This window comes from Cydia pomonella, chromosome 22 (assembly GCF_033807575.1).
Source record: "Cydia pomonella isolate Wapato2018A chromosome 22, ilCydPomo1, whole genome shotgun sequence".
Classification (NCBI taxonomy): domain Eukaryota; kingdom Metazoa; phylum Arthropoda; class Insecta; order Lepidoptera; family Tortricidae; genus Cydia; species Cydia pomonella.
In genome coordinates this window covers 4,219,795-4,247,241 of record NC_084724.1, presented here as the reverse complement: position 1 = coordinate 4,247,241, position 27,447 = coordinate 4,219,795, and the positions used below count along the sequence as shown (strand labels likewise).

General features: G+C 37.8%; 3 protein-coding genes across 3 annotated transcripts in view; 1 reads left to right on the top strand and 2 right to left on the bottom strand.

Moving 5' to 3' along the window:
- Window positions 1-5,574, top strand: part of LOC133530406 (low-density lipoprotein receptor-related protein 1) — a 168,260-nt gene extending 162,686 nt beyond the window's left edge. The window contains exon 94 of the mRNA XM_061868314.1: window positions 420-5,574. Coding sequence (XP_061724298.1) covers window positions 420-551 — 132 coding nt within the window. The 3' untranslated portion in view covers window positions 552-5,574. The remainder of the gene's footprint in view (window positions 1-419) is intronic.
- LOC133529953 (NADH dehydrogenase [ubiquinone] 1 beta subcomplex subunit 3) overlaps window positions 1-27,447 on the bottom strand; it is a 197,330-nt gene that overhangs the window by 164,455 nt on the left and 5,428 nt on the right. The window lies entirely within an intron of this gene.
- LOC133529946 (DNA ligase 1) lies at window positions 5,563-27,136 on the bottom strand. The gene is made up of 17 exons (XM_061867731.1): window positions 26,767-27,136; window positions 25,724-25,867; window positions 24,038-24,245; window positions 22,871-23,050; window positions 19,087-19,249; window positions 18,112-18,203; window positions 16,795-16,998; window positions 15,465-15,549; window positions 14,745-14,880; window positions 14,066-14,256; window positions 12,946-13,092; window positions 12,009-12,129; window positions 10,246-10,408; window positions 8,781-8,944; window positions 7,635-7,876; window positions 6,954-7,100; window positions 5,563-6,557 (listed from the first exon to the last, which is right to left on the bottom strand). The coding sequence occupies exons 1-17, from the start codon at window positions 26,992-26,994 to the stop codon at window positions 6,425-6,427; spliced, it is 2,748 nt and encodes a 915-aa protein (XP_061723715.1). The 5' UTR covers window positions 26,995-27,136; the 3' UTR covers window positions 5,563-6,424.

Below are 27,447 nucleotides of genomic sequence, written 5' to 3'. Positions count from 1 at the left end.
CCACGAACGATGGAAAAGGTTCGACGCGTCGGGATGTATTTTAAATAAATTATACGCGATATAATCCGTTTAAATAATAATAATAATAATTCAGCCTATATACGTCCCACTGCTGGGCACAGGCCTCCTCTCATGTGCGAGAGGGCTCGGGCTATAGTCCCCACGCTAGCCCAATGCGGATTGGGGACTTCACATACACCTTTGAATTTCTTCGCAGATGTATGCAGGTTTCCTCACGATGTTTTCCTTCACCGAAAAGCTAGTGGTAAATATCAAATGAACCGACCGATACCGATACCGATACCGTTTAAATAGTTTTATTTTATGTGAAATAAGTTTTTCGCGTCAGGGCTGTTAATCTAACAAAAGAAAGCTCCAGTTGTTGTAGAAAGCTAATTTAAAATATAACCTCTTTGCAGAACGGCGGCAACCACTTCGCCAACCCCGTGTACGAGAGTATGTACGCGCCGAGCGTGCCCCAACCTGAAGAGCAAAACTTGCTGGCAGATGCATCTGACAGCTCGCCCGCTGAACGGGCCGCGCTTTTATAAGCTAGGGGACAGACTGCCAGACAAATATGTCTGGAGAAAAAGACCGATTTTGAAAAATGTAGGCTCGAATGTAAGATTCCTTATAAAATCAATTTTTTTTATTGACAAATCTCTTATATGAGAAACTTGTAGATCAGAATTTATGTATATGTTTAGCTTACAGTCTACCCATGTTATTTTATTCCTAGGCCACTGTACAACCTCGTCGCTATAAGTACACACATACATCAGTCAATAAGCATTCTGTCGTAGAAGATAAACAAATGTATTCATACAAATAATAGAATAGAATATCATTTATTTAAATATAAGTACACAGTTTATATAATACTTACAGAGAAGGAAAAAAATAAAAATAAGACTTGTATACTGTAACTCCACTGAACAAGGAACATTCAGCATAACGCCAGGTCCTACTGGAGTAGTATCTGACGCTGGTCTTCCTCGAACACCTGTAGGGTACCAGCTACAGTAGAGTTACTATAATAATTATAGCAGTTGACATCAAATTATAATACGACTAGCATGGTCTATATATCGAGTTATTGCGGAAAGCTTCTTTTTGCTAAGAGGTGGTGGTAGAATGTTCCAGCATTGTGTTGCGGTGTACTTAAAACTGCCACGATATGCTGCAGTTTTTGGGATATATGAGAAGAGTAGATAATCTTTGGCGCTGCAAAAACTGGAGGTCACAATCCCGAACAGTAGGCAAGCAAAGTGGAGAGAGCGCCTAGATTCCATGTTCATGGTTAGATAGTGGCCTAGGAATGAAATTGATTGACTGTACCTCAACCAGAAGAGTGGAAGTTACGAGATAATTAAAAAAGTATTCAATGTTCCACCTTACCCCATACCTAGCGTCCGCAGAACGGGACGCGCTCTTGTGAGCGAGCTAGTGAATATATTCTATACTCAATACTTCACCTTTTCCAACATTTTCGACACAAACCAAAGTGAGGTGGGTGTAATATGACCAAATAGACAATTTAGGTAAAAGAATGTAGCATTTTCACCCAGTAAAGTATGCACACATACACTTATAAGCAATCTGACACGGATATGCATAAACAATAAGGTAACAGTAGTGGTACCAGGGTTTCACTTAGATTCTCACTGTCGAAAACTACATTGTCCAAATTAAATTAGTTCCTTGAATAATTTTTAATTGTTTAGTATGTAGTGATCGAATTTTTTTGTGAAACTTAAAGGTATCTGGGGGCCTACCGCGAAAACCGAAATTCGCAAATTGCGGGGATCTTTCTCTTTTACTCTCTCTGAGACGTAATTAGAGTGACAGAGAAAAATCCCCGCAATTGACGAACTTCGATTTTCGCGGTTATAGCCCTGGTATTTTATAATAATTGACCACTATAACATTCATATATATTTTGTTTATTTTGGAGTAACGCACATTTTGTGTGAAAACTATGTCTTTATCGCATAATCGGAAAGAAAATCAATTTTGTAGTGTCAAGGTATTAAATATCGATACGGACAAAGTGACAAAAATATGTACACACTACCTTAATATGTAGGCAATAAGATCGTGTATACATGTTTTTGGCACTTTGTTCGTATCGATATTTAATACCTTGACTGTATGTATAATTATGAAAATCCTGGTTAGTGAGGTATTTAAGTTGATGCATAGACAAAGAAATAATGAGACGCTTAACATAGTGCAAATATCAGTGCCATACGTTTTTGTGGTAACTAGGTTGTCAAACGTTAGCAATTGTGACGTTCTACGGGTAAAGGTACCTTATGTCGCGTGGCGCCGCATTAGTATTGTAGCGTCGTCAATAATAGTGTAACCGGCAACCGGCATAAGGTACCTTTACCCTGCCTATGAAGCTGATGGTCCCGGGTTCTAATCCCGGTAAGGCCATTTATTTGTGTGATGAACACAGATATTTGTTCCTGCATCATGGCTGTTTTCTATGTATATGAGTATGTATTTATCTATATATATACACAGACGTATCGTCGCCTAGTACCCATAGTACAAGCTTTGCTTAGTTTGGGGCTAGGTCGATCTGTGTACGATTGTCCCCAAATATTTATTTATTTAATGTGCTAGGCCGTAAAGCACCATAAACTTTAAGATGTGAAAACTGCAGTTAAAATATTTTGTTTGCGAGTCTTAGTATTTCTCTGTCTATGGTTGATGGATGTGATGTAATTTTAGTTGTACATATCCTCTTGCCTCTTTTTTTAGTACAATTGTAGTTATTAAGATGACTTAGCCCTTAGCCTTAAGACGACATTGGAGGATATTTTTCATACAAACTTAGTCCTCATTTTCCACTCTGGATATTAACATTATTGAAATTTTTTTGAAACAGTTTGTTGCATATCAACCATATAGCCATATAGCTATGCACCACGTTTGTTTTTTTTCGAATTTCCAACCTTTATAAGAGTAAGGAGTGTTTCAAAATTTGTTTGAAATCTGTTTTACTCTCCTATTTTTTACAATAATCTAAAAATCGGAAAAAGTTATACGTAGGGGCATAGCTATGGTTAATATACATCAAATTATGCAAAAATATTTTCCATAATTTCAATGCCTAGAGAGGAAAATGGGGACTACGTTTGTATGGAGAAGCGGCCGTCCCGTTTCCTCTTAACACTATACAATATAACAGCGTTGGGCAGGCATAATGTTAACAATTTATTTTATTAATATTATAAAGCAATATCTAGTTAATTTTGATTTATAATAATGGAAACCGGTTTAACAGTTAAGCAAAATCCGGTTATCATAATAAATAACCGGTTTTAATCCTAAGATATATTTTTAGTAAAAACAAATCTCATTATATTACTTTGTAGGTACTGAATATACTCTGGCATCTAATTTCGCTCAGGCAACTAACGCGTTTAATTTCGTCACTAGGGGCGCTAGTGTAGATGGATATCTTTCAAAATGTCTAATGCATAGTATTTTTGGGAGTTTCAGGCAATTGTGGTAAATCTTTTTTCCGTTTTTGATTATTCATGGTAAACATAACATTCAATAAATGATAGTGGTTTTAAAAACGGCAAATTTAGATGTTAAAATATTTTGTGTATATTAGAACGTATTTTTTTTTTAATAAGGATATCAGAATTTTGTGAGCTTTGTTTCTGGACCACCATCTACAGTGGCGCCATCTGGTGAGCACAAAAATGGAAGCCCTCATTTTAAGTAACATGTGTTAAATTTATTTGAATCTTATCACTAAGGTTAGTTTGATGTTCATATTGATTGATAATACTCAAGATATTGTAATTGACAATGAATTGGTACCATTTTTGTTTACTTTTGATATTATTTTATAAAGGATCTCTTCATAAAGAAAAATAATACATGAATCTTATGAATATTATAAATTAATTTGTTTTTTATACTTTTGTATATTTAACGTCATTTTTCATTTTTTTTATCGGACGGGAAAGATCACGTGTATGGCTACTTTACATGCAATCAATAAGGTAGGTATTTACTATTTTCACTTTTACAGAAATTATATGATTATTTTCTTCTATTCTCTTAAGACATTTGCATATATTAAAATTACAAGGAGTTTTTAAAAATCGAACAAGTATATTTTTAAGTATGTAATATTAACGTTAAGTACATCGTGCCATATCAAATGAATATCACGTTCGTTATACACTTATGCTTTATATACACACATATTTTTGACTAATTTTTTTAATATTCTGTATTTTTAGAGGCCAGTACAATTTTAAAATGCAATATTGTTATTATTAAGTTAATGTACTCATAGACTTATAGAAATTTCCAGATTTTCAAATTTAAGTACGACCAGCTGTTTTGCTAGCCTATCCTGATGACAAAATGTACTAAGCTGTCATTTTATATTTACTTGAGACTTCATTTTATTATTACCTGAATTTTTACTTAGTTTATTTAGCATTAGAAAAAGGGTAAACAATCTAGACTCCTTTATGAAGGTAGTGAAAGGGTTAGGCGATTATTTGTGATAAGTAGCAGCTCACAGGTCTTCACGTAATGCGGCGCGCAACTGAGCTTATTGTATGTATGTTAGTTGTATGTCAGAGTAGATATGACTACAGAGACTTGTAATTAAACGAGTCCCACTGCTACGAGATGTGTAACCTTACAGTCGCCATGAGATATATCGGAGCGGCCGAGGTGCTCATAAATATCTGAGCGCGCACTCTAGCGCCTTCACAATAGAGGCGTGTTCAGATATATGTGAGCACCTTGGCCGCTCCGATATAACTGATGGCGACTGTACACGTGTACAGTCATCATCAAATTAATAATTTCGGCCAAAGTGGCTAAATACGTCGTAACGGACCTTTGTTACTTTAGACAATATCTGGGAGACCGAGCTTTGCTCAGAAAACATATAAAAACTCAAAAATGAGCGTTTTCCCACAGATAAGACCTAGCTAGATCGATTTTTATAAGTATAGCAAGTTTCATCGAAATCGTTAGAGCCGTTTCCGATATCCCCGAAATGTATACAAGAATTGCTCGTTTAAAGGTGTAAGATATGGATGTTCCGATATATTAGACCACTTTGGCCGTCACTGTCTATTTGATGCTATGACTGTAAATCATTTATTGGGAAATCTGTCAGGTTAACTTCATTATTTGTTCTAATAAGAAAACGTATATTAGCTAAAGTGTCCATTTTTAATAGGGCCTAATTTTGTAATTCAACTTTTTTGACAAAACATCTATTATTTATATTTTATGAGTAACACAATATTTATTTTATATTAGTGACATATATTTTTCGCTCAAATATGTTTTTGGTGTTACAATGTTTAAATATTTGTGGCTTTCCACAGAAAAGGGTCCTTATGCACGTGAAGCATAAGGGCCCTTTTTTCAGTAGTTGGTGTGACTGAGCCCCATTAGGTTAGTTATAATAAATACTTTAATTCGACTCGACTTGGCCAAAACTTATATAAATAAATAAGTTATCGTAAGCACTTATTATAGGTTTATGGAAGAAATAAAAGATAATTGACAATGAAATGTTTTATTATTTTACAACCGTCTAAATCTGGTACGCGCAGCGAACCATCATCTTATAGTAAATACATATAATAAAATAGGTACCTTATTTTTTTGGAAAAATACAGAAACTCGCGTAATTAAATTATAATTAAGGTCAAAATTCTTTTCGCTGACTTGTTTCTGACCACTGTCACGCTTCTATTTGTCTTTTAATAATAATTAGAGAAAGTTGAGTGCTATTGCATATCTTTCTAGCTGTTGATTATAATTCTCTTGAGAAAAACTAAATTTAACCCCATACAAAAAGCTACACTCCGTCACATTTTTTGGGGACGAAAAACAAGACAACGGAAAGAATTTTGACCCAATTATTCTATAGAAAACTTGGAATGATACTTATCAAAATAATGGAAAGGATAAGTCCAGATTTAAGTATGTACATATTTGCATTCCAATAAACAGGTCCACACAGAGCGAACATACGCGTGAGGCGATTTCCTCATGCACAAAGGCGTCGGGGGAGAAGGAGGGGAGTCACTTTAAATGGCCTATGGCTAAGGCTCTTGGTCACATCTTGGGTCTTTGAGTTCGAGAAAAAGACAAATTACATCCGTCCGATAGAAACCTTAGGAACCACTATAAACTGTAGAGAGCAGATATACTTTACTCTTTGGAGAGCAGTACAGTAGCGCCCTGTGAAAATTTTTAGTGCAGTTTGCAATACACGCCGCTAGATGGCAGCACCTTCCATGCGCAAGAGGCCGTGTGTGAGTGAACTATAGGATGTTGCGTATTGACAAGTGTCAATGTCAAGTAAGTAAAATGTTGGGCAGATCCTCCATTACGCACAGTCCCTATTAGACCACAGTTAGTAAAAATCGTCAAAATTGACAGGTTTGCTTGTAGAATTCTTGACTTGGTCTTGTGAGAGGTACATCTGTGCGATCTGCTGCGCCGACGTCGCCTGCTCCGGGGTCTTGTCGTCGCGTACGCGGATGAATCTGTGGATGGAGAGTATGAAAAAGTTTTGATTTTATAAACTTAGTAATATGGGTTATACTGGGCTTTCTCTGTCATGACTTTAATTTTTTATCTTTCGCACATGGCCCAAGATAAGGTCTTAGATTTTCAGGTAGGTAATATTTTCTCACAGAGTAGCATTTAACATCTTTTAAAACTGCAACTTGCCACAGAGTAGCATTTTACTGATTTCACATCTTTTTTAAAACTGCAAGATGAGCTCTTCGAAAATGCGTTGTCTTTTTAGTCTGTGGCACGGTTGCCAGAAGCAAAATTAGCAGTAAAATTGCGCCTATGTGTGGTGATCATGATCAATAAGCTTATTGCAATGACATTACCTACCACTGGTTAATTATTTGTATTGTTAGAAGTGTTACCTAGGGAAGCGCAGCGACACGCCCCTCTCGGGGTCGACGAGCCCGGCGGCCGCGCGGTGCGCCGGCGACAGCGACAGGTCGGCGCAGCGCACCTCCCACACGCAGGCCGGCGCGAACCACGCATCCGCTGCGTGAGACGTGTCGTATCTGGAAAATATAACGGGTTCCATTTTGTTCAATTAAATTTAAAACTTAATACGCGATTAAGTCCCGTTTGTGTTAGTTAATAATGATAGCAATCGTTTGATAACCGTCGTAAAAATGTATCAGAATGACAAGTAGCACGAAAAGTCATGTGATCATTTCTATACGTTATTGAAGCTTAGATTGGCGCTTCATATTAAACGATAGTCACTTGGTAGGCCTTCAAGTATGCCTCTTGGCGCCGTACATACAGGTTGCCACAGAGTAGCATTATACATATTTTAAATCTACAACTTGAGCTCTTTCAAAATGCGGTGTATTTTTAGTCTGTGGCACTGCTGCCACAGAGTAGCATTTTACGTCTTTTATAACTGCAACTTGAGCTCTTCGTAAATACGGTGTCTTTTTAGTCTGTGGCACTGCTGCCAAAGTAGCAAAATTAGTAGTAAAATTGCATTATGCGTAGTAATCTCGGGCTTGCGCGATGCACTCTAACTATATGCGCAAAGCACATAGAGTGATAGAGATAAAACACACCTATAATAATTCCTCGGCGCCTCAATAACATGTTCCTCCAGCGTCTTCGTGAGCGTCTGCAGATCCTCGTCCGAGAAGCCAGTTCCGATCTTGCACAGCGCCTGGTACTCCTCGCTGCTGCTGTCGTAGCAGGCCAGCAGGAAGCCTCCGTAGACGCCGCGCCGCTTGCCGCGGCCGTGGTAGCCGCCTATTACGACCACGTCGATTGTATCGCCTACACCTTCTAGGTAGTCTTTCTTTAGCTGGAAACAAAAATACATGAACAATAATTTATAAGATATATTGTCGATTTCCGCGATAGTTATTTGATAAATAAAACCCATTAGGAAGTATCGCGTATGATTAATTTAAAATACAAGTTAAAATACAATTTTATCTGAACTACTAGCGAAATCTTTGCCCTTTAGTTTAACTACCCGTTACTAGAGGGCGTTAGGAGTCGATTTTTTTTCTATCTATTACCCGAATTTTTGTACTTTTTTTCAGTCCAAAATTCCCGTTATATTTTTTTGCGATCGCTTCCCATAGGTTAAGCGCCTCTGTAAACCAGTTTTAGAACGCTAGAGGGCGTTAGTGTTATGTTGTTTTCAGTATTAAATACCGTTCATGGTTTCATGGTGTATGATACCACAAATAAAAGAATAGTAAGACGGGTGGAGTATAGTAAAATATTGCAGCTGCAAATTTGACAACTGACGTAGATATAACGTCTTCAGCTTACGCGGCTAATGTCCTGGAACACGGCTATACCCGTCCCAATTCAACACAGTACTAAATTACCTTTAACCAGTTGTGACTTCTGGCGATGTCATATCTGGCGTGTTCTGTCTGTGTCTGGTCTTCATGAGCCCTTCGCAGCTGCCCTTGGCAGCATCATCCGGGAATTGCTGTACTTCGTCTATGGAGCTAAAGTCTTTCGCCGTTGTCTCTAATCGGTTGTCACAGAGTATCATTTTATATCTTTTAAAACCGCAACTTGAGCTCTTCTACAATACGGTGTCTTTTTAGTCTGTGGCACTTTTGCCACAGAGTAGCATTTTACGTCTTTTTTTTGAAACTGCAACTTCAGCTCTTTCAATAATGCGGTGTCTTTTTAGTCTGTGGCACTTTTACCACAGAGTAGCGTTTTACATCTTCTTAACCTACCTTGAGCCAATTGTGGCTTCTCCTGGCGATGTCATATCTGGCGTGTTCCCCCTCCAGGGTCTTTACCATAAGCCCCTCGCAGCTGCCCTTGACAGCATCATCCAAGAACTGCTGTACTTCGTCCATGGAACTGCAGTCATTGGCCGTTGCGAATTGCCATTCACCTGGGATAAATAAATAAATAATTAAAGTCAACGTTTCTTATAACCTCGTAAGGCCCAAGGTCCTACCTATAGGACTTATTTAGTTCGATGGAATTTAAATCATATTTAATCGGAACAGAATTGCATTTGTTTTGTTTCGTTGAATTTTCACACAAAATAAAATCAACTGTATTCCCATCACTATAGGTCCCAATTTCAGTGGCAAATTTTTGAATTTTCATTTGTATGGCTGGGCTTTAGGAGGATATTACTAAAACTCAACGAATACTTTCTAGAAACACATTACTACTAGCGACATCTAGTAGCGAGTAACTGTATAAAAGTCGGACCAAACTAACTCTGCAGACTTGCGGTCAGAGTATAAATGTCAAAATCCTGAAGTGAAGATACACAGTACTACTAGCGACATCTAGTGATGTATGTTTTTTTACACGAACTTATACGGCGGACTGTATAGGGAGTACATGTACATTTTCATGTTTTTTACTAATTATTATATTATTCAAGTTTGTATTGATTTATGATTTGATGTTAGAATGTGCTCCTCTATAATCTATAATCTTTGCATGTCTGCACACAGACTGAATACACTGGAACTTTTGTACCAATATGATCTGCATGTATATACGTGTATTCTGCGCAAATAAATTCTTTGAATCTTTGAAAGTATTACTGCAATGTTCTGCCGCCAGAGTGCAGCACTAGCACCTTTCGTAAACCATGGAGTAACTTATACATACTGTACAGTCAGCGTCAAATACTTTGTAGCAGTCATCGTGTCCAAATAGTTCGGTACACCATACTAAATATATGGTGTACCGAACTATTTGGCTACTTTAGTTGCTACAAAATATTTGACGCTGACTGTACCTTAAACTGTTTGACACGTTTTTACAGATAATAAAATATGACATTGATGCATCAAGGCGGTTTGTTTACAAAGGGCCTACCGGGAAACGCCAATATCGAAATGTAGTTATCCTCCTCTTCATCGCTCGAATAAGCAAGAGTGATAGAGGATCGATAACGAAATTTCGATTTTATTGTTTTGCGGTAGACCCTCAGATTGTGATGGATTGTGGTAGTGGCGCCCCCTACGCAGAGTTTCGCGTAATATTCCCTATTCTATGATCACAATAAGTATAGTCAAGAGAGAAATCAAATAACTTAATTGCATTTCGTTATAAATAGGACATTAACGACTAAATTTGATAAATACTGGGTTGCAGTGAAGGTCCTTGGGAGAGAGAGTGTGAGAGTCAAACACAAACATTTGAACAGTGATGCAGTTTAGTTTTTACCTTCGACTTCATTGAAATTCTCTCTCAGCAATTTCCTCCTCTCTTCAAGCGGCTCCCTGACCAGAGCGCGCCCGTTTAGATAGAGCAGGTCGAACACGAACACACACACTTGCACTTTGATGTCGGTGGCTGAGGCGTCCTTGCGCTTACGGGTGGATAGGATCTGTGAACATTTATTTCATTTGTTAACCGATCTATTATGTTGGACTCTTAGAGCATCTAACCAACCGGAGACGCTCTCGAACGGCTTGGGCACGACTTTTGCTCCCAGTCTCGTTTCGGCCGTCGACAAACATGACGAAATTTTCTATAAAAAAAGCGGCCAAGTGCGAGTCGGACTCGCCCATGAAGGGTTCCGTACCATTTATGACGTATTGAAAAAAACTACTTACTCGATTTCGTTCAAACCAATTTTCGGTGGAAGTTTGCATGGTAATGTATATATATCATATATTTTTTTTAAGATTTTTCGTTCTGTTATTTTGGAAGTTTATGGGGGGGGGGGGGGGCAAATTTTTTTCACTTTGGAAGTGTCTCTCGCGCAAACTATTCAGTGTAGAAAAAAATGATATTACAAACCTAACTATCATTTTTGAAGACCTATCCATAGATACGAGTAGATACCCCACACGTATGGGTTTGACGAAAACAGATTTTTTGAGTTTCAGTTCTAAGTATGGGGAACCCCCAAAATTTATTCTTTTTTTTTTTCTATTTTTGTGTAAAAATCTTAATGCGGTTCATAGAATACATCTACTTACAAAGTTTGAACAGTATAGCTCTTATAGTTTCGGAAAAAAGTGGCTGTGACATAATCGGACAGACAGACGGACATGACGAATCTATAAGGGTTCCGTTTTTTGCCATTTGGCTACGGAACCCTAAAAATGCGCATAGTAGTAATAAAAAAGGATGGCATATATTTCTTTCAGTGAATTGTATTGATATTTTAACAGAACAAATGTGAATTCGTCGTCATTTCATGGTTTTTAATTATTCATTCGCTCGTTAGTCATTTTGTCGTTTATGCAATGATCAACTTACGAAAACTTTATTTAACCGTGCGTTTGCAAATTTGACACTTAAATTATATCTCATTAAGTTTACTTTTGTATAAAATAATTATCTAGACAAAAAATATAAAGAAGCGTTATTAGCATCTACTAGAACGCATTTCCTAATGCTGACCTCCACGGAGGGTACGTCACATAAACCACATAAAGTATGACCATTGGCCGAGGTTGCCGACAGAGAGGTAAGCTCTTAAAGGCGACTCCGGTTGGCTAAATGCTCTAAGGTTGGACTTGTAAAAAGAGTAAAGCTTGTAAAACGGAGGTTTAAATTTGTCGGGATTTTGTTATAAAAAAGCTATATATTATACAACAATACATGAAAATATAATGAAATGTGTAATTAGGACTGCTAGCACCAACCATAATTAACGTAACTGAGCCACGTCACTCAATAGTGAATTATGAAACTTCCCATACAATAGGTACCGTGCGCGTTGGAGGGTCTGCCATCTTGTGGCCTGAATCGGAACCATAAACATGTATATTTACACGTCACGTGTTTTCTTGTGCATAGTAGGTTCTGCCATCTTGTGGGCTACATCGGAACAATAAACATCACATTTACGCCTCGCGCCATAAATCTGACGGCTCCTGTGCTGCTACAGTTCATGCACGCTCCCTATAAAATATATTGAACATATGTTAACTGTCAAACAACTGATGTTAGGGTGTCACATGGCCCATACGTACTTGGAAGGGTAGTATCTGCTTGTTGACCGTGTCGTAGGCGACGGCCTCGCAGTCTAGCACGCAGCTCGTCACCTCCGCTTTTAGGAGTGAAGGTAGCCGCTGAAGGATATCTGGGTATTTCCTGAAAACAATCAGTTGTTACATTACACCAAGGACTTAAAACTAACATTTAAGTCATAAGACTAAGTAATTTTCTTGTAGTTCGAAATATTAGTATTGAGCTTGACTGAAGTGACACTCGCTATGTATATTTTTCTCCAGAAGATCCTCTGAAAAGTAGGTAGTAGGTCAACAGCTGCTGTATAATATTTTCCATGACAGCAGCTCGTAAAGGCTCTATTTACTTTTCAAAAACTGATGAGAATGTTGAATTTTATGCAGAAGAGTAAATAAATAAATAAATATTATAGGACATTATTACACAAATTGACTAAGACCCACAGTAAGCTCAATAACGCTTGTGTTGAGGGTACTTAGACAACGATATATATAATATATAAATACTTAAATACACAGAAAACACCCATGACTCAGGAACAAATTTCCATGCTCATCACACAAATACATGCCCTTACCAGGATTTGAACCCGGGACCATCAGCTTCGTAGGCAGGGTCACTACCCACTAGGCCAAACCGGTCGTCAAACAAACACAAACAAAACAAAACAACAAAACAAAAAGAGTAACAAAATAAGTTCGCTGTTCGCTGGTAGAATTCACTTTCAAGTAACCTCTTGCGCTAATATTGACACTAGAGGAAGCGAAAGATTAAAGGATTGAACCAAAAGTTGAATCTTGCGCGTTGCGAGGGTTTCAAAGAACGAAGATTAAATGAACTGAGCTCCCGGGTGATTGAAATAACTATTACAAACTATTAACATTTTACTCCATTTGAATATCACTGGAATTATTTAAAGAACAAGCAATATATACTAACGTAGTATTATTCTCCTGGTTCCTACTGAAGATAGATGCTTTACTAAGGTCTGCAACCTCTTTCCCTTCAGTTTCAGTCTTCGGCACGTGTATCTGAGCGCGCTCGCCGTCATATTTGTACTCGCAGGTGAACCTCGTGCCCTCGAATCTGAAAAACAAAAATACTTGATTTTATACTAAAAACTACAGGTCGATTCACAATAGCTGGCACGAATGGAATTAATGAGTGAAGTGAAAATATCCACGTGTGTATCACATTAACCACTCCGTTGGACCCGGGTATGTCCTTCAACTACGTCCAAAGATTAGATTAGATTTATTTATTTCTTAAAGAAAAAGACAACAGTATTTTACACAAAAGGATAAAACAAAGGCTTTCACTAAAAGATCGTCAACTTAACATTAAAACAAAAAATATAAAATTAATAAATAAAGAAATGTCACCACAAAAAAGAAAATGTCAAATGTATACATAGCTAGGGACAACCTAGGTATTGTCGAAATGTCAAAAAGAATAAAAAAAACAAACATATTTACAAAAACACTAAGTTATAAATAACTTTATCTGTAAAATAATTTAAATGAAAAATATAATGAAAATATATTATATGTCAACGATCTTAATTGCTAAAAATATTAATACAATGTCAATTCATATTAAATTAAATTAAATGTCACAGTTTTAAAATAGGTTCATAAATAAATTTAAAAGAAATACATAATAAATTATTTTTCGCTATATTCTTTAACGGAATATAGCGACATTTCTATTAAAAGTTCTTTCAGTTCGTGTGCAAACTTGTCATTCGAGGTTTCATTTCTGAGGCTGGCGGGTAGTCGCTCATATAAGGATGGGCCGCTCACTCGCGGAGACTTATCTAACAATGCGAGCCGCCGCCGCACTGGTAGCAATCTCCCCGTCTGGCGGGTTATTCTGCCGGGCATATTTGCACGTTTAATACTCTCTTTTGGACGTAGTTTAAGACCGTACCCGGGACGGGTCCGGGTTGTTAAGAAGGTAGGTTACTTACTGGTTTAGCATCTCATGGGCCTCTTCAGCGATCGATCAAGAGAGCAAGAGAGAAGTTAGAGTTACTGAGAGAGTGAGACAGATTGCTTACCGATTAAGCACCTCATGGACTCCCTTAGTAGGATGTGCGAGCATAGGTTTGAGCGGAATGCCCGGCGTCAACTTGCAGTGTTGTGGGAGTGCCTTCACCCCGTGCTCTAGTAGTACTGGGATGATCATCTCGTAGTTCGGGCACTCGCAGTAGGTGGTTTTGATTATGAGGGCCTGCTCGTCGACAATAGCCTGTAGAAAATAGTTATTTATGTCCCAGGGGAGGAAGAGTAGGAAATTGCGTGCCGCGTGTAAAATTGTCACCTGAGCCGAAGGCGAGGGTGGCAAACACGCGGGATGGAATGTCCTACGTTTCCTCCCGTGGCGCGCATACTATTTTTCTGCTCGACGGAGGCGGAAAGCGGCAACTTCGTTTAGTGCAGCGGGAGCAAAGCTGACGCTTTCCGCCCGGAGGGCAGAAAAAGTATTTTTTTTTTTCTTTAAATTAATTTTTGATAGAAGCTTTGAATATTAACTTTTCTTTTAACAGTCATCTCCTAGTTATTGACCTAGATAGTTGTAATAAATCCAGAATAAATGTGATTGCGTTGTTTTGTCACCTATGTCTCTGTTCCCATCATCAAATCAGCTCGATTTAATCCTAATTAATGTATATCGAATTTGTGCAGCTGCTTGTATAGCGGTTGTGGCTGGCTGAACATTAATGGACGGGATCGAACCTTGAACTCCGCGGCCGACAGTCCCTGGCTCGCGTCGAGAACATCTGATCCAGGTGGAGTCGCGGCAGCTGCTTGTGCGAGCGCTTGTAGTACTGACTGTTCTGCTAGACCAATTCGCAGCTTCCCCTCTAAAGATCTGTGGAGAGTTTAATTTTTCTTTAAAAATTGGCAAAATTGAAGGGATTAATCCTACATGGCTTTTGGAGTTTTTCTGTCTGTCCCCGCTATACATAATTGAGGCGGGGAGAAATATGGGAATAACTTCTTCCCATTTGTACTCGCCGGGGACAGATGAAAACAGTTATTACCGTATGTTGCCGCGGGTACAGATGTATGTTTGATAAATTGGTACATATATCGAAATGTCATATACTAAGAAAATCGACCTTATTTATTAAGAGATGGGACTTGCGCGATCCCAGGCCGGTAACTGGCGGGAGATGGCACAGGATCGAGACAACTGGCGTGGACTCGTGTCGGAGGCCAAGACTCATTTTGGGTCGCTGCGCCATTAAGTAGTAGTATATGATTATGGCACATCACCTTAGTAAACACAAATGGGGGTAGTTGCGTTCCCATCTGTCCCATCTCCAGGTGCCTGCATCTCAAAGTGGGGAGAGATGAGAACACACCGTATAAAATAAACCCGCGACAATGAACACTGGTTTATTTAACTTTTTACTTGTATTGTGCGCAAATAAAAAACATAATTATAATTACCGTATTAGATATCGGGACTCCGAAAAGCGGCAGGCGACGTATAGCGACTGAATTTTGCCTATTTTCTTATTCACTGATGCTTGTCCTGAAAACAGTAGAAATTAATCTAATTTGAGGTAGGTGTGGTCATGGAATCCAGGTCTCCACTTTTGGGACACACTGGGACTGAGGTAATACAGAGTGATTGGGAGTATACCGATACATAGGGCCCGAGTAATTGTGCACCTAGCCCAAAAAGCTCGAGTCTAACCAGTCATTCCAGCAATTTCTTTAACATCATTGAAAACAGCCCTTGCCTTAAGAGGTGGTGGTATAAACATTGTTCTCTGTGTAGATCTGGCTTGTTCAGCCACCTCTTTTCCAGACTACTTATTTTTAAAAAGTCTATCGTGTTAGGCGGGTCCGCACAGAGAGGAAGATACGCGCCCGTTTTCCTCGGTTGAGCGCTACCTTGGCCGAGCCGTTCGGAGTCGGTTTTTCGGCATGCTTAAAGGCGCCTCAGACGTTTGGCGCGCCACTGTAGGTTGGTGGTGATGTTTGTTCATGGTGCACGTGGATATATTGTTCGTACTTTAGTTAAAAGTTGTCAAAACATGACAACGTTGGAAAAAATAATAATAACGAGTGTCGCAAATTGTCGTGTCCTACTTTTCTTCCTAATTTTCTTTTAAATTGCAAAATAAAAGAAACGCAATCCACTGCAGTCATTACGTGCGGTGCCATTTTGAACAGCTGACTGACAATGAGTGACGCCATCTTGCCGAGAAAATTGGCTCAACTCGGCCAGCTAGCTGAGGCAAACGTGCTGAGGCAAGTTACACGAGCACGCGGCCGCGCGAGACCGGGTGTTTGCCTCGCGAGGCTGCTCGCTCTGTGTGGATCCGCCTACTCACGCACTTACAGACGTGTTAGAACGAGACAGTTGATAAAAGCATGACCATCAAACCAATCAAATCAAAAATCAGAAGTCAGAGTTGGACCTAGCTAAATTTACACAAAGTGTGTCAGTAGACGCTTTTAATGACACTTAGTTCTGTCAAAATCACTACAGAGCTATCTTAGGTGGACTCTACATACAGAGTATTTATTTAGTCACCGGAAATAATTTACGGGCTGATAATATAGGTCATATTGAGCGACTTTTACTATAGGACCGATCCCGAAATAAAAAAATAAAAAATTACTCTCCCATAGAAGGTGTCAAGGTCAGACAGCCAAAATGTATGAAACAGCCAATTTTTTTTTCGCGATTTTGAGATTGGTTCCATAGTAAAAGTTGCTCAGTATGACCCATATATTCATCCTGTATAATGGAAAGGTCCAATCTTACCAGTCATTCCAGCAATTTCTTTAAGAGCATTGAAGACAGCCCTTGTCTTAAGAGGTGGCGGTGTAAACATGGTCCTCTGTGTAGATCTGGCCTGTTCAGCCACGGCGCCCAGGTCTCCACTTTTCTGAGCGGCTGCTTTCATCTGGGCCAGCGTACGGCCGGTGCACTGGCCGATGGCTTTCATTAGGTAGGTTTCTGCTATGCCTGGAATAGAATACGTTAAGTAACGAAAATGTTGAGTTAAGGACATGTTTCACAATGTCCAAGTAAAGTGTTGGATAGCTAAATAACAAATAAATTAACTGCCAGATAAAGAGCTCAATGAGGGGGGGGGGCGGGTTTAGGGTTGGCAACGCGCATGTAACTCCTCTGGATTTGCAGGCGTATACAGGCTACGGAGACTGCTTACCATCAGGCGGGCCGTATGCTTGTTTGCCAACTACGTAGTATAAAAAAAAAAAGATTTTACACACAAACATACATACATGCTAACAGGGCCGGTTAAATAAAAGCTTGTAAAAAGGTAAACGAAACAAAATAGATCAAAGATACTGCATAATAATCTTAGTAAGAAAAAAGCCGTGGAACTGACGGAAGGAGCCATGTTATGCATTACCCACGAGCCATGTTATGCATTACCCACGGGCCATGTTATGCATTACCCACGAGCCACGTTATGCATTACCCACGGGCCATGTTATGCATTATCCACGGGGCATGTTATGCATTACCCACGGGCCATGTTATGCATTACCCACGGGCCATGTTATGCATTACCCACGGGCCATGTTATGCATTACCCACGGGCCATGTTATGCATTACCCACGGGCCATGTTATGCATTACCCACGGGCCATGGTATGCATTACCCACGGGCCATGTTATGCATTACCCACGGGCCATGTTATGCATTACCCACGAGCCATGTTATGCATTACCCACGAGCCATGCTATGCATTACCGTTTTTGATCATGTCCCAAAGACTGAAATCCGAGCAATTTTAAGCTCTTGATGTTAAAAGCTTCTCCGAAACCATTTTCTATGAACATATAGGAGGGTTAAATCGGTAGATTTTAGGCTGCGTTCCCACCAGAGATGTGCTAGTATGCGTAGCGAGGGTATGCGTTTGTTAATAACGAATAGAAACACTTCATTTACCCATCCTCGCTCAGCGCAGCTCTATTCGGCAATTTTCTATTGGTTCTTAACAAACATATTCCTCGTTACGCATCCTGGCGCATCTATCTCTTTAATTTGATCCGTATTAAAAGCGACACTGTGTATGTCATATATGAGGTTTTTCATAATTGACTTACCAAGTTCCAAGCTATGATATGCCGGCGCGATCTGATTCAGACAAAGGTACACACTCGGCAGCAAATCTTCTGGAGTCAACACTATCACGGACCTGAAATAGAAAACCCCCATGAGCGAAAAGTATATTTAAATATATAAACTGGGTCACTTACGGAGGTAATCGATGTTCCTAAATATTTTTGGGTATTTTTTTACAAACCAGAAGCATAAGAATATTATTGTAAGATTTTGATCATCAGTGCTTAGAGGACTCTAATTTAGAGCTATCACTTTGATCAAAAATTTGAAAAGCAAATAATACAACCCTTAATGTCCTGTCCTGTGCAATATTGTCCCCAAGTATTTATTTATTTATATTGTTTTTTTTTTTTTTTTTTTTACAAGAGTTTAAATTGTTAGGGGGTTAATATTTTTTTAGCACATATATTTTAGTCTTTTTATATTGTTAGTGACACATTTAATGTTTCAACTAATGTTAGAAGGTACACACAAACTTATTTACTTATTAAACATATTTTGTTTAACAGATTAGGAACTGAACTCGAAAAAATGATCTGAGTAAACTATACATAACCTTCTTGATCCTTTAACCTTCATAATTTAATTTATTTGTTTGACATTTATTAGTGATCTCATGTGTAATATAAGAATTGCTTCATGACTTTCTTAAATAAGTAGATAATTTTGATAATATGATAATATGTTATGAGTTATGAATAATAAGATATTATATGCTGTGCCCTTGCAGGGTCCATGTGAGACATTGTATATCATATTGTATAACATCTATACTGTACAGTCAGCGTCAGATACTTTGTAGCAACCAAAGTAGCCAAATAGTTCGGTACACCATATATTTAGTATGGTGTACCGAACTATTTGGCTACTTTGACTGCTACAAAGTATTTGACGCTGACTGTACCATGGTTGCAATAAAGAATGATTATGATTATGATTATATCTGTGCCTCTTACCTGAAATAATTACTCAGTATCTCTACAATCTTGAGTCGTGCTGATATAGCTTCTATGGCTTCAAGTGTCTTGGCCAGGGCCAAGTATGGAACTGGTTGCTTTGGCGCCCAACAGGCGTCGTTGATTGGGTGATATTTGGACTTTGTGGGGTCGTATTCTGTTTCTGTAATAGAGAAAGTGGGTATTAAGGGTGGATCTATTTTTTGGGTTGTTATTCTATCCAGAGTAGTGTTGGTTAAGACTCGAGTCTTTTGAGTCCACTGCTTTAAGACTCGACTCAGTTTTGCAGACTCTTATAATAAGATGAAACTCGAGTTCTTTTCAACTTATTAGAGACCCGAGTCTTTTATAGAGACTTGAGTTCTTTTCGGAGAACTTGTGATTTTTTTACAAATAACTGCGAAATGCGTTCTCTTTATGTAAAATTCATGGACGTACATAACATAAATCATACAATAACGCCTATTTCCTTTACTGAAGTTTAGGTAAAACCTATAAAATTGTTGACTGAGTTCGGAGTGTTGTTATTCGGAGACTCGAGTCCTTTTGAGTTGCGCTTAAACTATATCAATAAAGGACTCGACTCGGGACTTAGAAGACTCAGAAGTTTTTTAAGCTCCGAGTCTCGTAAAAATGAGTCGAGTTCTTCAATTTAGACTCAAAACACTTGAGTTCCTACCAACACTAATCCAGAGGGCCTAGTAAAGAGGCAATGGTTGATAGAAAACGCCAATCGCAACTTAACCTCCTAAGGACCACGGGCTATTTAGTTCAATGCAATTTAAACTTTTTACAATTGGGACAAAGTTCCATTTATTTTGTTTCATTTTATTTTAAACCAAAAGAAACTCAATCTTATTCCCAACACTATTTCAAATTCAAACAGCAATTCAAGCTCCACCGTAGATCGCATCATCACTTACCATCAAGTGAAATCGTGGTCAAACGGCTGCCTATCTATACATAAAAAAAAATGTATGGTGGGCCGTAGGTGGTTAAATAATGTATGGAAATAGTGACTTTCCGTAGATTGTTGGTTGGCGTTTGTCGACGTACCATTGTCATATTGACTGGGCTCCCTGGTCACAATAGTGGCACAGCTATTTAGAAGAAATGTTGTATCTGATTAAATACGACTTTTTTTTTCAAATCAAGTATTAATTTTATTTGTGCATCAAGTAAATAATTTTATATAATCAATAGAAATCAGTACACAAAAAACTTAAATAAAACACTATTATTACAAAAAAAAAAAAAACAAGCACCACTATATAAACACAAACTTAAAATTATTTAACTAAAGTAAAGCCCGTCCTGTGACATGCCTTGTCCAAAAGTCCCCATCACACTCGCAGCGTTGCCACGCTGTATGGCGATGGAGACCTGTTGGACAAGCCAAGACCCAGAACGGGATATACGACTTTCATATAAAAAAATTACTAAATTGACTTAATTTTATATTATACACATACATTTAAGTGGTTTTCATTGATATTTGACAAGTTTAGAGTTCCGTTACTTTTACTTTTGCACTAGAGATAAAATTATAAGACAAACAGCTATTGGTTCTTCAGCCTTTTATCTCCATTCCTGTCTGCCAGATTTTGAAAGAAATGAATACTTATTTTCTCTTCGTCTAAAAGACATTTGTTTCAATACTCGATAGCTGTGAAGGAAATCTACATATTTGGATTCGTCTTTGACGTCTCTAAAAACTGGTCAGAGATTTTAATTTTAAACTAACTAACACAAAAGTTATAGTCAGAAAACCAGGTTTTTTGCCTAAAATTGTTCAACTTTGATGCCAAAAATCTCGAAGACGGTGAACTTTTAAGTAAATTTGGAATACTCCGAATAGGTATATTGTTAAAAGCTACAAAAACCTTTAGAACACTAAGGGATTCAGATCGAAGGTCATTGGCGCCAGTGAGCCCCTTATTAGATCCTACGCGTGTAACATTGCTATGCCCTTACTGGGTTCATGTGGAACTACCCAGACTTAGTAATATCTATAATACCATGGTTGCAATAAATAAATATGAAATATCACGTTCTACTAATATCCTTTGTAAATGGCGCATTATGGAAATAGATTATAACTACAACAAAAATAAATGTAATTACCATAAAATAGGACATTTTAAGATTAGCCTAGGGCTCGAGCAACGTATCTATGATTTTCGTTTTTATAAGCTTTTATTTAGTTTCACCTGTCCTGTTGTCTGTCTGTAATCAAATCTTGCAAGTTAAATTTGACCCACTTCCCGGTTTCCGATGAAGATGAAAATTTGCATACCATCGAGCTGATCTAATGATGGAGACAGGAGGTGACCATAGGAACTCCGTGATAAAACAACGCAACCTAATTGTGTTTGGGGTTTATAGAAGTGTCTCGATGAGTATTAGTTGCCTGTGGAAAGAAAAGTACAGTCAGCTATAAAAGCGTGTACCAGAAATGATTTTTTTTGTCTAAAACTTTTTTAATCATTCAATCCAGGCATTGGCCAAAGCATGACGTCAGGATCAGAGGTAAATGCGTATTGCATCACATTGCTCAATAATACTGACGTCATTTTGCGCCATACGATAGTTTTATTCGCGGAGTGATGCATGGACTCGTTAGCTCAGTTGGCAGAGCGCCGAATATTCTCTCGATAAACACTTACCATCGGAGGTCGGAGGTTCGAATCCTTCACGAGTCACACTTTTTTAATGTTGATATATCACTGAATTTTAATTATCCATTTATGTTTAAACATTGTCTAAAAAACACGTCTTTCATAACTCGATTGCTGTGAAGGATCTCACATATACGAAATCTACATATTTGGATTCATCTTTGACGTCTCTAAAAACGGGTCAGAGATTTTAATTTTAAACTAATTAACACAAAAGTTATAGCCAGAAAACCAGGTTTTTTGGGCTAAAATTGTTCAACTTTGATGCCAAATATCTCAAAGACTTAAGTAAATATGGAATACTCCGAATACTATATTGTTGTTAATATGATAAGCTACAAAAACCTTTAGAAAAATAAGGGATTCAGATCAAAGGTCATTGGCGCCAGGGAACCCCAGAGAACCCTTATTAGATCCCATATTATTTTGTTAATCAAAACAAAAATATTACTGCTATTCAATCAGTGCTAACTCGTTATACCTACTTGCATACTTTTGCTTGCAACTAATATTCCACCATCCCACCGCAAAAATAAATACAACAAACCACCATCAAAAGTACAAAACTCGACACGTGTTTCGCCTCTCCACGAGGCATCCTCAGGAGATGCTGGCGATGTTGAAGGTCTGACGCCCGGCAACAGAACGCACGTGCGCAGACCCATATGGTGGAAAAATTTGCTGCCTAGGGATGAGGTCTTGGTGGCTCAGATGGCAGATTGCTGGAGTATCGATCCAGTTTCCGTAAGTTCAAGTCTCACCCAAGACAGTAATTTTTCCACTTTTCAATTTATTCTAAGCTTAATAGCATCGCTCGCAGACGTTTCTGCTTGTTAACAATTCATTCAGTATGGGTAGCACATCGTTACTGGTGAATTTCCAATATGACTTGGAACTCCGGTAGCCGTCTCAGAAGTGTAACGTTCTTACGGTAGATGTCGCTAGGGTCCCTTAGACCCATATGGTGGAAAAATTTGCTGCCTAGGGGTCTTGGTGGCTCAGATGGCAGAGCGCTGGAGTAACGATCCAGGCGCCGTGAGTTCAAGCTTTTTCCATTTTTACTATAATATAAAAATTAGATCAGGATTAGCTGCTGTTATACATACCTGGAACCAGTCCACCTTCTTTTTCCTTCTTAACACTAACTTCCTTCTTGACCTCTTTGGTCTTATTCTCTGAAGTTTTGTCCTTTCCATTCTCTTTAAGAGGAGATTTCTCTTTTTTCATGGACTGACTCTTGGGCGACGGCGATTTCTCTTTATTTATTACCTTTTTAGTAATATTTTCTGAAAAAAGAAGCCATATTCAGAACAGTTTAAAAATAATAGTCATTACGATACAAGTGCGAAAAGTAGGAAATAACCTTTTCGCACGTGTGTTATACATATGGCCCTTTAAATTTTCGACATAAAACGGGAGCAAGAAACAATATAAAAGGTAATCACGGTTCATATCGCGGTCGATTTATGTCTAGTGAAACTAATCGTGAATCATTCAAAACTGTTATACTTACGTGTGTATGTCGAAAATTAATCTTCCTAATATCATCACTAAATTGTCTGTTAGTATATTTAAAAATCATGTAAAACGTAAGCTTATCTCTAAAGCCTATTATAGCACACAAGATTATACGAATGATGAAACACCGTGGGATTACCTAAGTGTGATTAAAAATTATTAATATTTATTGTTATGTTAATAATGAAGAAATTAATAACTCAAAGTATATATTAGGTAATCCGTATATTTTACATTTAGATTTTATTTTAGAAAGTTTCAAGACTAGTATTTTTTATTCAATTTTGGTTTTAGACGATTCTTTTGTGAAATTCTTATCAATAAGTTTGACATATCCATAATAATTAAATATTTTTTAACAACAATAATAACTGCATCAATAAATTACTCTGATATTTAGATCAAAATGATATTTGTAAAACTTGACAATCTAAAAGTGCGCTCGGGTGATGAAAACGCACCCGCCGCCTCGGCCGAGGCACATCTACACAGGCCGGTTTGTGCGTGAGGAAATTGCCTCGCACGTGCGTGAGGAAATTGCCGCCTAATAAAGAATATATTGACTTTGACTATAGGAGTGGGCCCACGCACGCGGGTGCCATTGTAGGTAAATCCGTCGCACGCGTCCGCACCCGTTAGCGTTGCTCATACTACTTTTCGTTAACCCGCTCACCCGCTCCGTGCAACTGCGCCAACAAGCGGGCGCCTTAAGAATAAATTTGGTGCCTGTAAAATAGATGTTTAAAGAAACATACCATTTTTGCCCTCCTTCTTCCCTTTAGCCTTTTTACTCTTCGGTGACTGGTAAGTCTTCACATTCTCCGTTTTCTCTATTTTTATCTCCTTCACTGGGGAGTGCACTGGAGAAGCTTCTCTTGACTTCGCTGATGATTTCTCAGGTGAATTTATGGGTTCAGATTCACTTTCTGAGCTTTCTATTCGCTGTCTTTTGACCTTCTTTTTCTAGAAAAAAAATATTTTTTTAAAGTAATGTTTTTGGGAATATATCTGAAGGTTATCCAAACTGCCCAGGACAGGAATCAAATTTTATAAAATTATTTTCCATGATGTCAACATCTAGAGAGGAAAATGGTGACTGTTTGCATGGAAAAGCAAAATGTTGCTGGGAATTAGGGCTGCCATCTCGAATTTCGCCAAACCCGGACAAAGATTCAAAAAAACCCGGTCATTTGGCGTAAGTCGCATTTTTTCCCCGGACGAGTCCGAAAATAATATTTTTAAAAAACAAGACCTTTAATTTTACATGTAGTTTTAATGTGCTTCCTTACATGACACCTCCCCCGGACGGCCCCCGGACGGCCTCCAAACTAGGACATATCCGGGAAAACCCGGACGGATGGCAGCCCTACTGGGAATATATCTCAAAGTTTTGGGTAACCTTCCCAGGACAGGAATCAAATTTTGTAAAATTATTTTCCATGATGTCAACATACAGAGAGGAAAATGAGGACTGTTTGCATGGAAAAACCGCCGTCCACAATCTTAAGGGCAAGCTCAAAGCTGCCGTTAAAGTATGGTCAAAGGAGCCTAGCCTTTAAATGATGCAGGTTGAATATGGTATGTGACAGCTATTTCAGTTTATCCTCGTAACCACAAACCATACAAAATTTATCTGTTTCTAATTTGAACCTTGTTGTATAGTAAATTGGGATCTATTTCGTTTGTTGGAGATGGAAATGAATCAAAAGAAATGCTTCTTTATTTGGTTTCAGAAATTTCTAGAAAAAAAATCTAATAAGATTACAACGAAAATTTACATTGTAATGCACAGTCAGCTGTAGGGAAAGGTACCCCCCTTCCATAGAAATTTGTATGCAAAGGTGCTAAGCGTATAGTATTACTGGCTGTATTGCGAGCAGACCAGATCTGATTTCCGGTTTTACGGGACACCTGAATTGAAAATATGGGATTCGAGGTTTAAATACGGGACAGGCCGTTTATTAATAAAAATCAACATTCATTTTTTTTACAAAAATTTGGCATAATTATGACTATAAAAAACAATATTAAATATAATAAAACAACAATTTTTATATTACCTGGTAAATTAAATACCTAGGTGTTTTTATAATTAACTGCTATTGAATAATATAATTACAGGACAATGTTCTGTCACGTATTGGTTTCGCCAAATTGCGGGACAATGAAAAATTCGTGCCTGAAATATAATTATAATTTATCTCTGACACTTAGAGACTTTTACATCTCTAAATAATTTTACTATTTATGTTTGTATTTTTTATTATTGTTTTTTACCTACCTACCTATTACAGTTTTTATACCTCTAATAAAGTATCTAATATTTCATTGATTCCATATTTGCAATTGTATTTTGTTATTTTTATGAACGTTACAATGTAAATTTTTAAAGTGCCCCTGTGTCTTATTTGCTGAATAAATGTTTGTTTGTTTATAAATACCGTCACAGACGTTGGTGGACTCTCCTTCTTAGGTGACTGGGACTCCCTGCTGCTGTCCAGCCTCTGCCTTTTCGAGGACCGCTTAGCCTTTCCATTTTGGACTGGCGATGGTTCTTTCATTTCTGCATCTTCAAGAGATGTGTCCTGAAAAATTATGAAAAAAGGTAAAACAGTGTTAAATCCGACTGTTGATAAAAATATTATTGTAAGTTACTCCCAGAACTGGGAAGCTGTCTTGAAATTTATTAAACATTTTAAACAGAGTTGGAATTAGGGCAGGAGGTACCTTATATTATATCTTCAAGTGAAGTGACTCATATAATATCGATCGAACTTCACTTCAAGAAGTTTGTTTGATCATCAATTATTTGTGTGACAAGCACCAAGTCATGGGTGTCTTCTATGTGTTTATGTATTTATAAATATTTATATATACTGTTTTTAAGTTCCCACAACACAAGCCTTATTAAGCTTACTGTGGAACTTAGTCAATTTGTGTAACAATGTACTCAAAAAGAAGTTATGGGGCTTCGAAAATCAGATTTTGGGTAATTTAGGACAGACATTTAAAAAATTGTATCTCCATAACCTACTAGGACCCAGATTCCAAGGATGGAAATGACCTACACGGTCATGTGCCAAACACCCTGTATACTAAAGTATATAAATTTATTGTAAGGCCCTCTATAGGCCATGTTTGTCTGTCTTGAAATGTGGTCATCCAGTTTTTACAAGTTGACACATCTTTTCCTTTGCCCTCCTTTGTGTCTTTTTCCAGTGGGACCAGGCCAGTATGTTGTTTGTAGCGTCCATCTGTTATGTGTGTGTCTTATCTGGCTATGCTACCCTTAATTTTATCCATCACATTGCACCTGCCCAATGCACAACTAAACAATGTGTAAAAGAAAACGATTGCTTAACACTTGACGCTTATCATGTAAAAACATGTTAACTAACCACTTCTCACCTGCACTTGCTACTTCGCACAAATGTAAACGAGCCTTATAGCATAGTAAAAAGGAAGACAGCTTATTATTACTCACATTTTCAGCTTGTTCCTTTTTAATTTCGGCGTCTTTCTTCGGTGTGATTTTAAAGAACGACATAATACTCTTCTGAGCCATAGTTCTTACTTGTAAAGTGTCTATACTAGGAAATAAAAGGCTATTATGCTTTGACCACTGAAGCAATCTAACTGATGGACTAACGAATCTATTAGCACCGGTTGCAACTAATCTACACGGTAAAAATAATTTATTAAAGCAATTCATATATTAACATTGCACTATAGTATTGTAATAAATACATTATTCACTTTATTCACGTAAGAAAACGACAAAATCTGTAAAGAATTCTAGCACTTATACGATTATAACCAAACTTTTGATTGTCAAAATGTAAACAAAATTACAGAAATTCAATACGCTAATTAATGTTCTAATTCGTTCAAATAAGAATGAATTTGCTTTAACCATGTAGTGACATCTAACTAACACAAAACAAAGGGCGCGAAATAGAACACACGCCTCCAAATTTACGCGCGATCATAAGGTGGAGTGTAGACAGTCTGTGTACGTTAAGAAGTATAATAAATATTGAAAGCTATGTACTGACCCTTATTATAATAAATAGCATTTTATACAATCGTGATATAATAGAGAGCTTTTCAGTCGAGTAGTGAGGTACGAGATTGAAAAGCTTGATTATATCACTATTGTCTACAA

What these genes read in the sequence shown, in the direction of transcription:
- LOC133529946 (XM_061867731.1), bottom strand. Translation starts at nt 26,994, where the DNA reads ATGAATTGCTTTAATAAATTATTTTTACCGTGTAGATTAGTTGCAACC. An exon ending in ATATCATAGCTTGGAACTTG is followed by an intron (nt 16,999 to 18,111) that starts GTAAGTCAATTA and finishes ATTCTATTCCAG; the next exon opens with GCATAGCAGAAACCTACCTA. An exon ending in AGAAATTGCTGGAATGACTG is followed by an intron (nt 15,550 to 16,794) that starts GTAAGATTGGAC and finishes TACTGTTTTCAG; the next exon opens with GACAAGCATCAGTGAATAAG.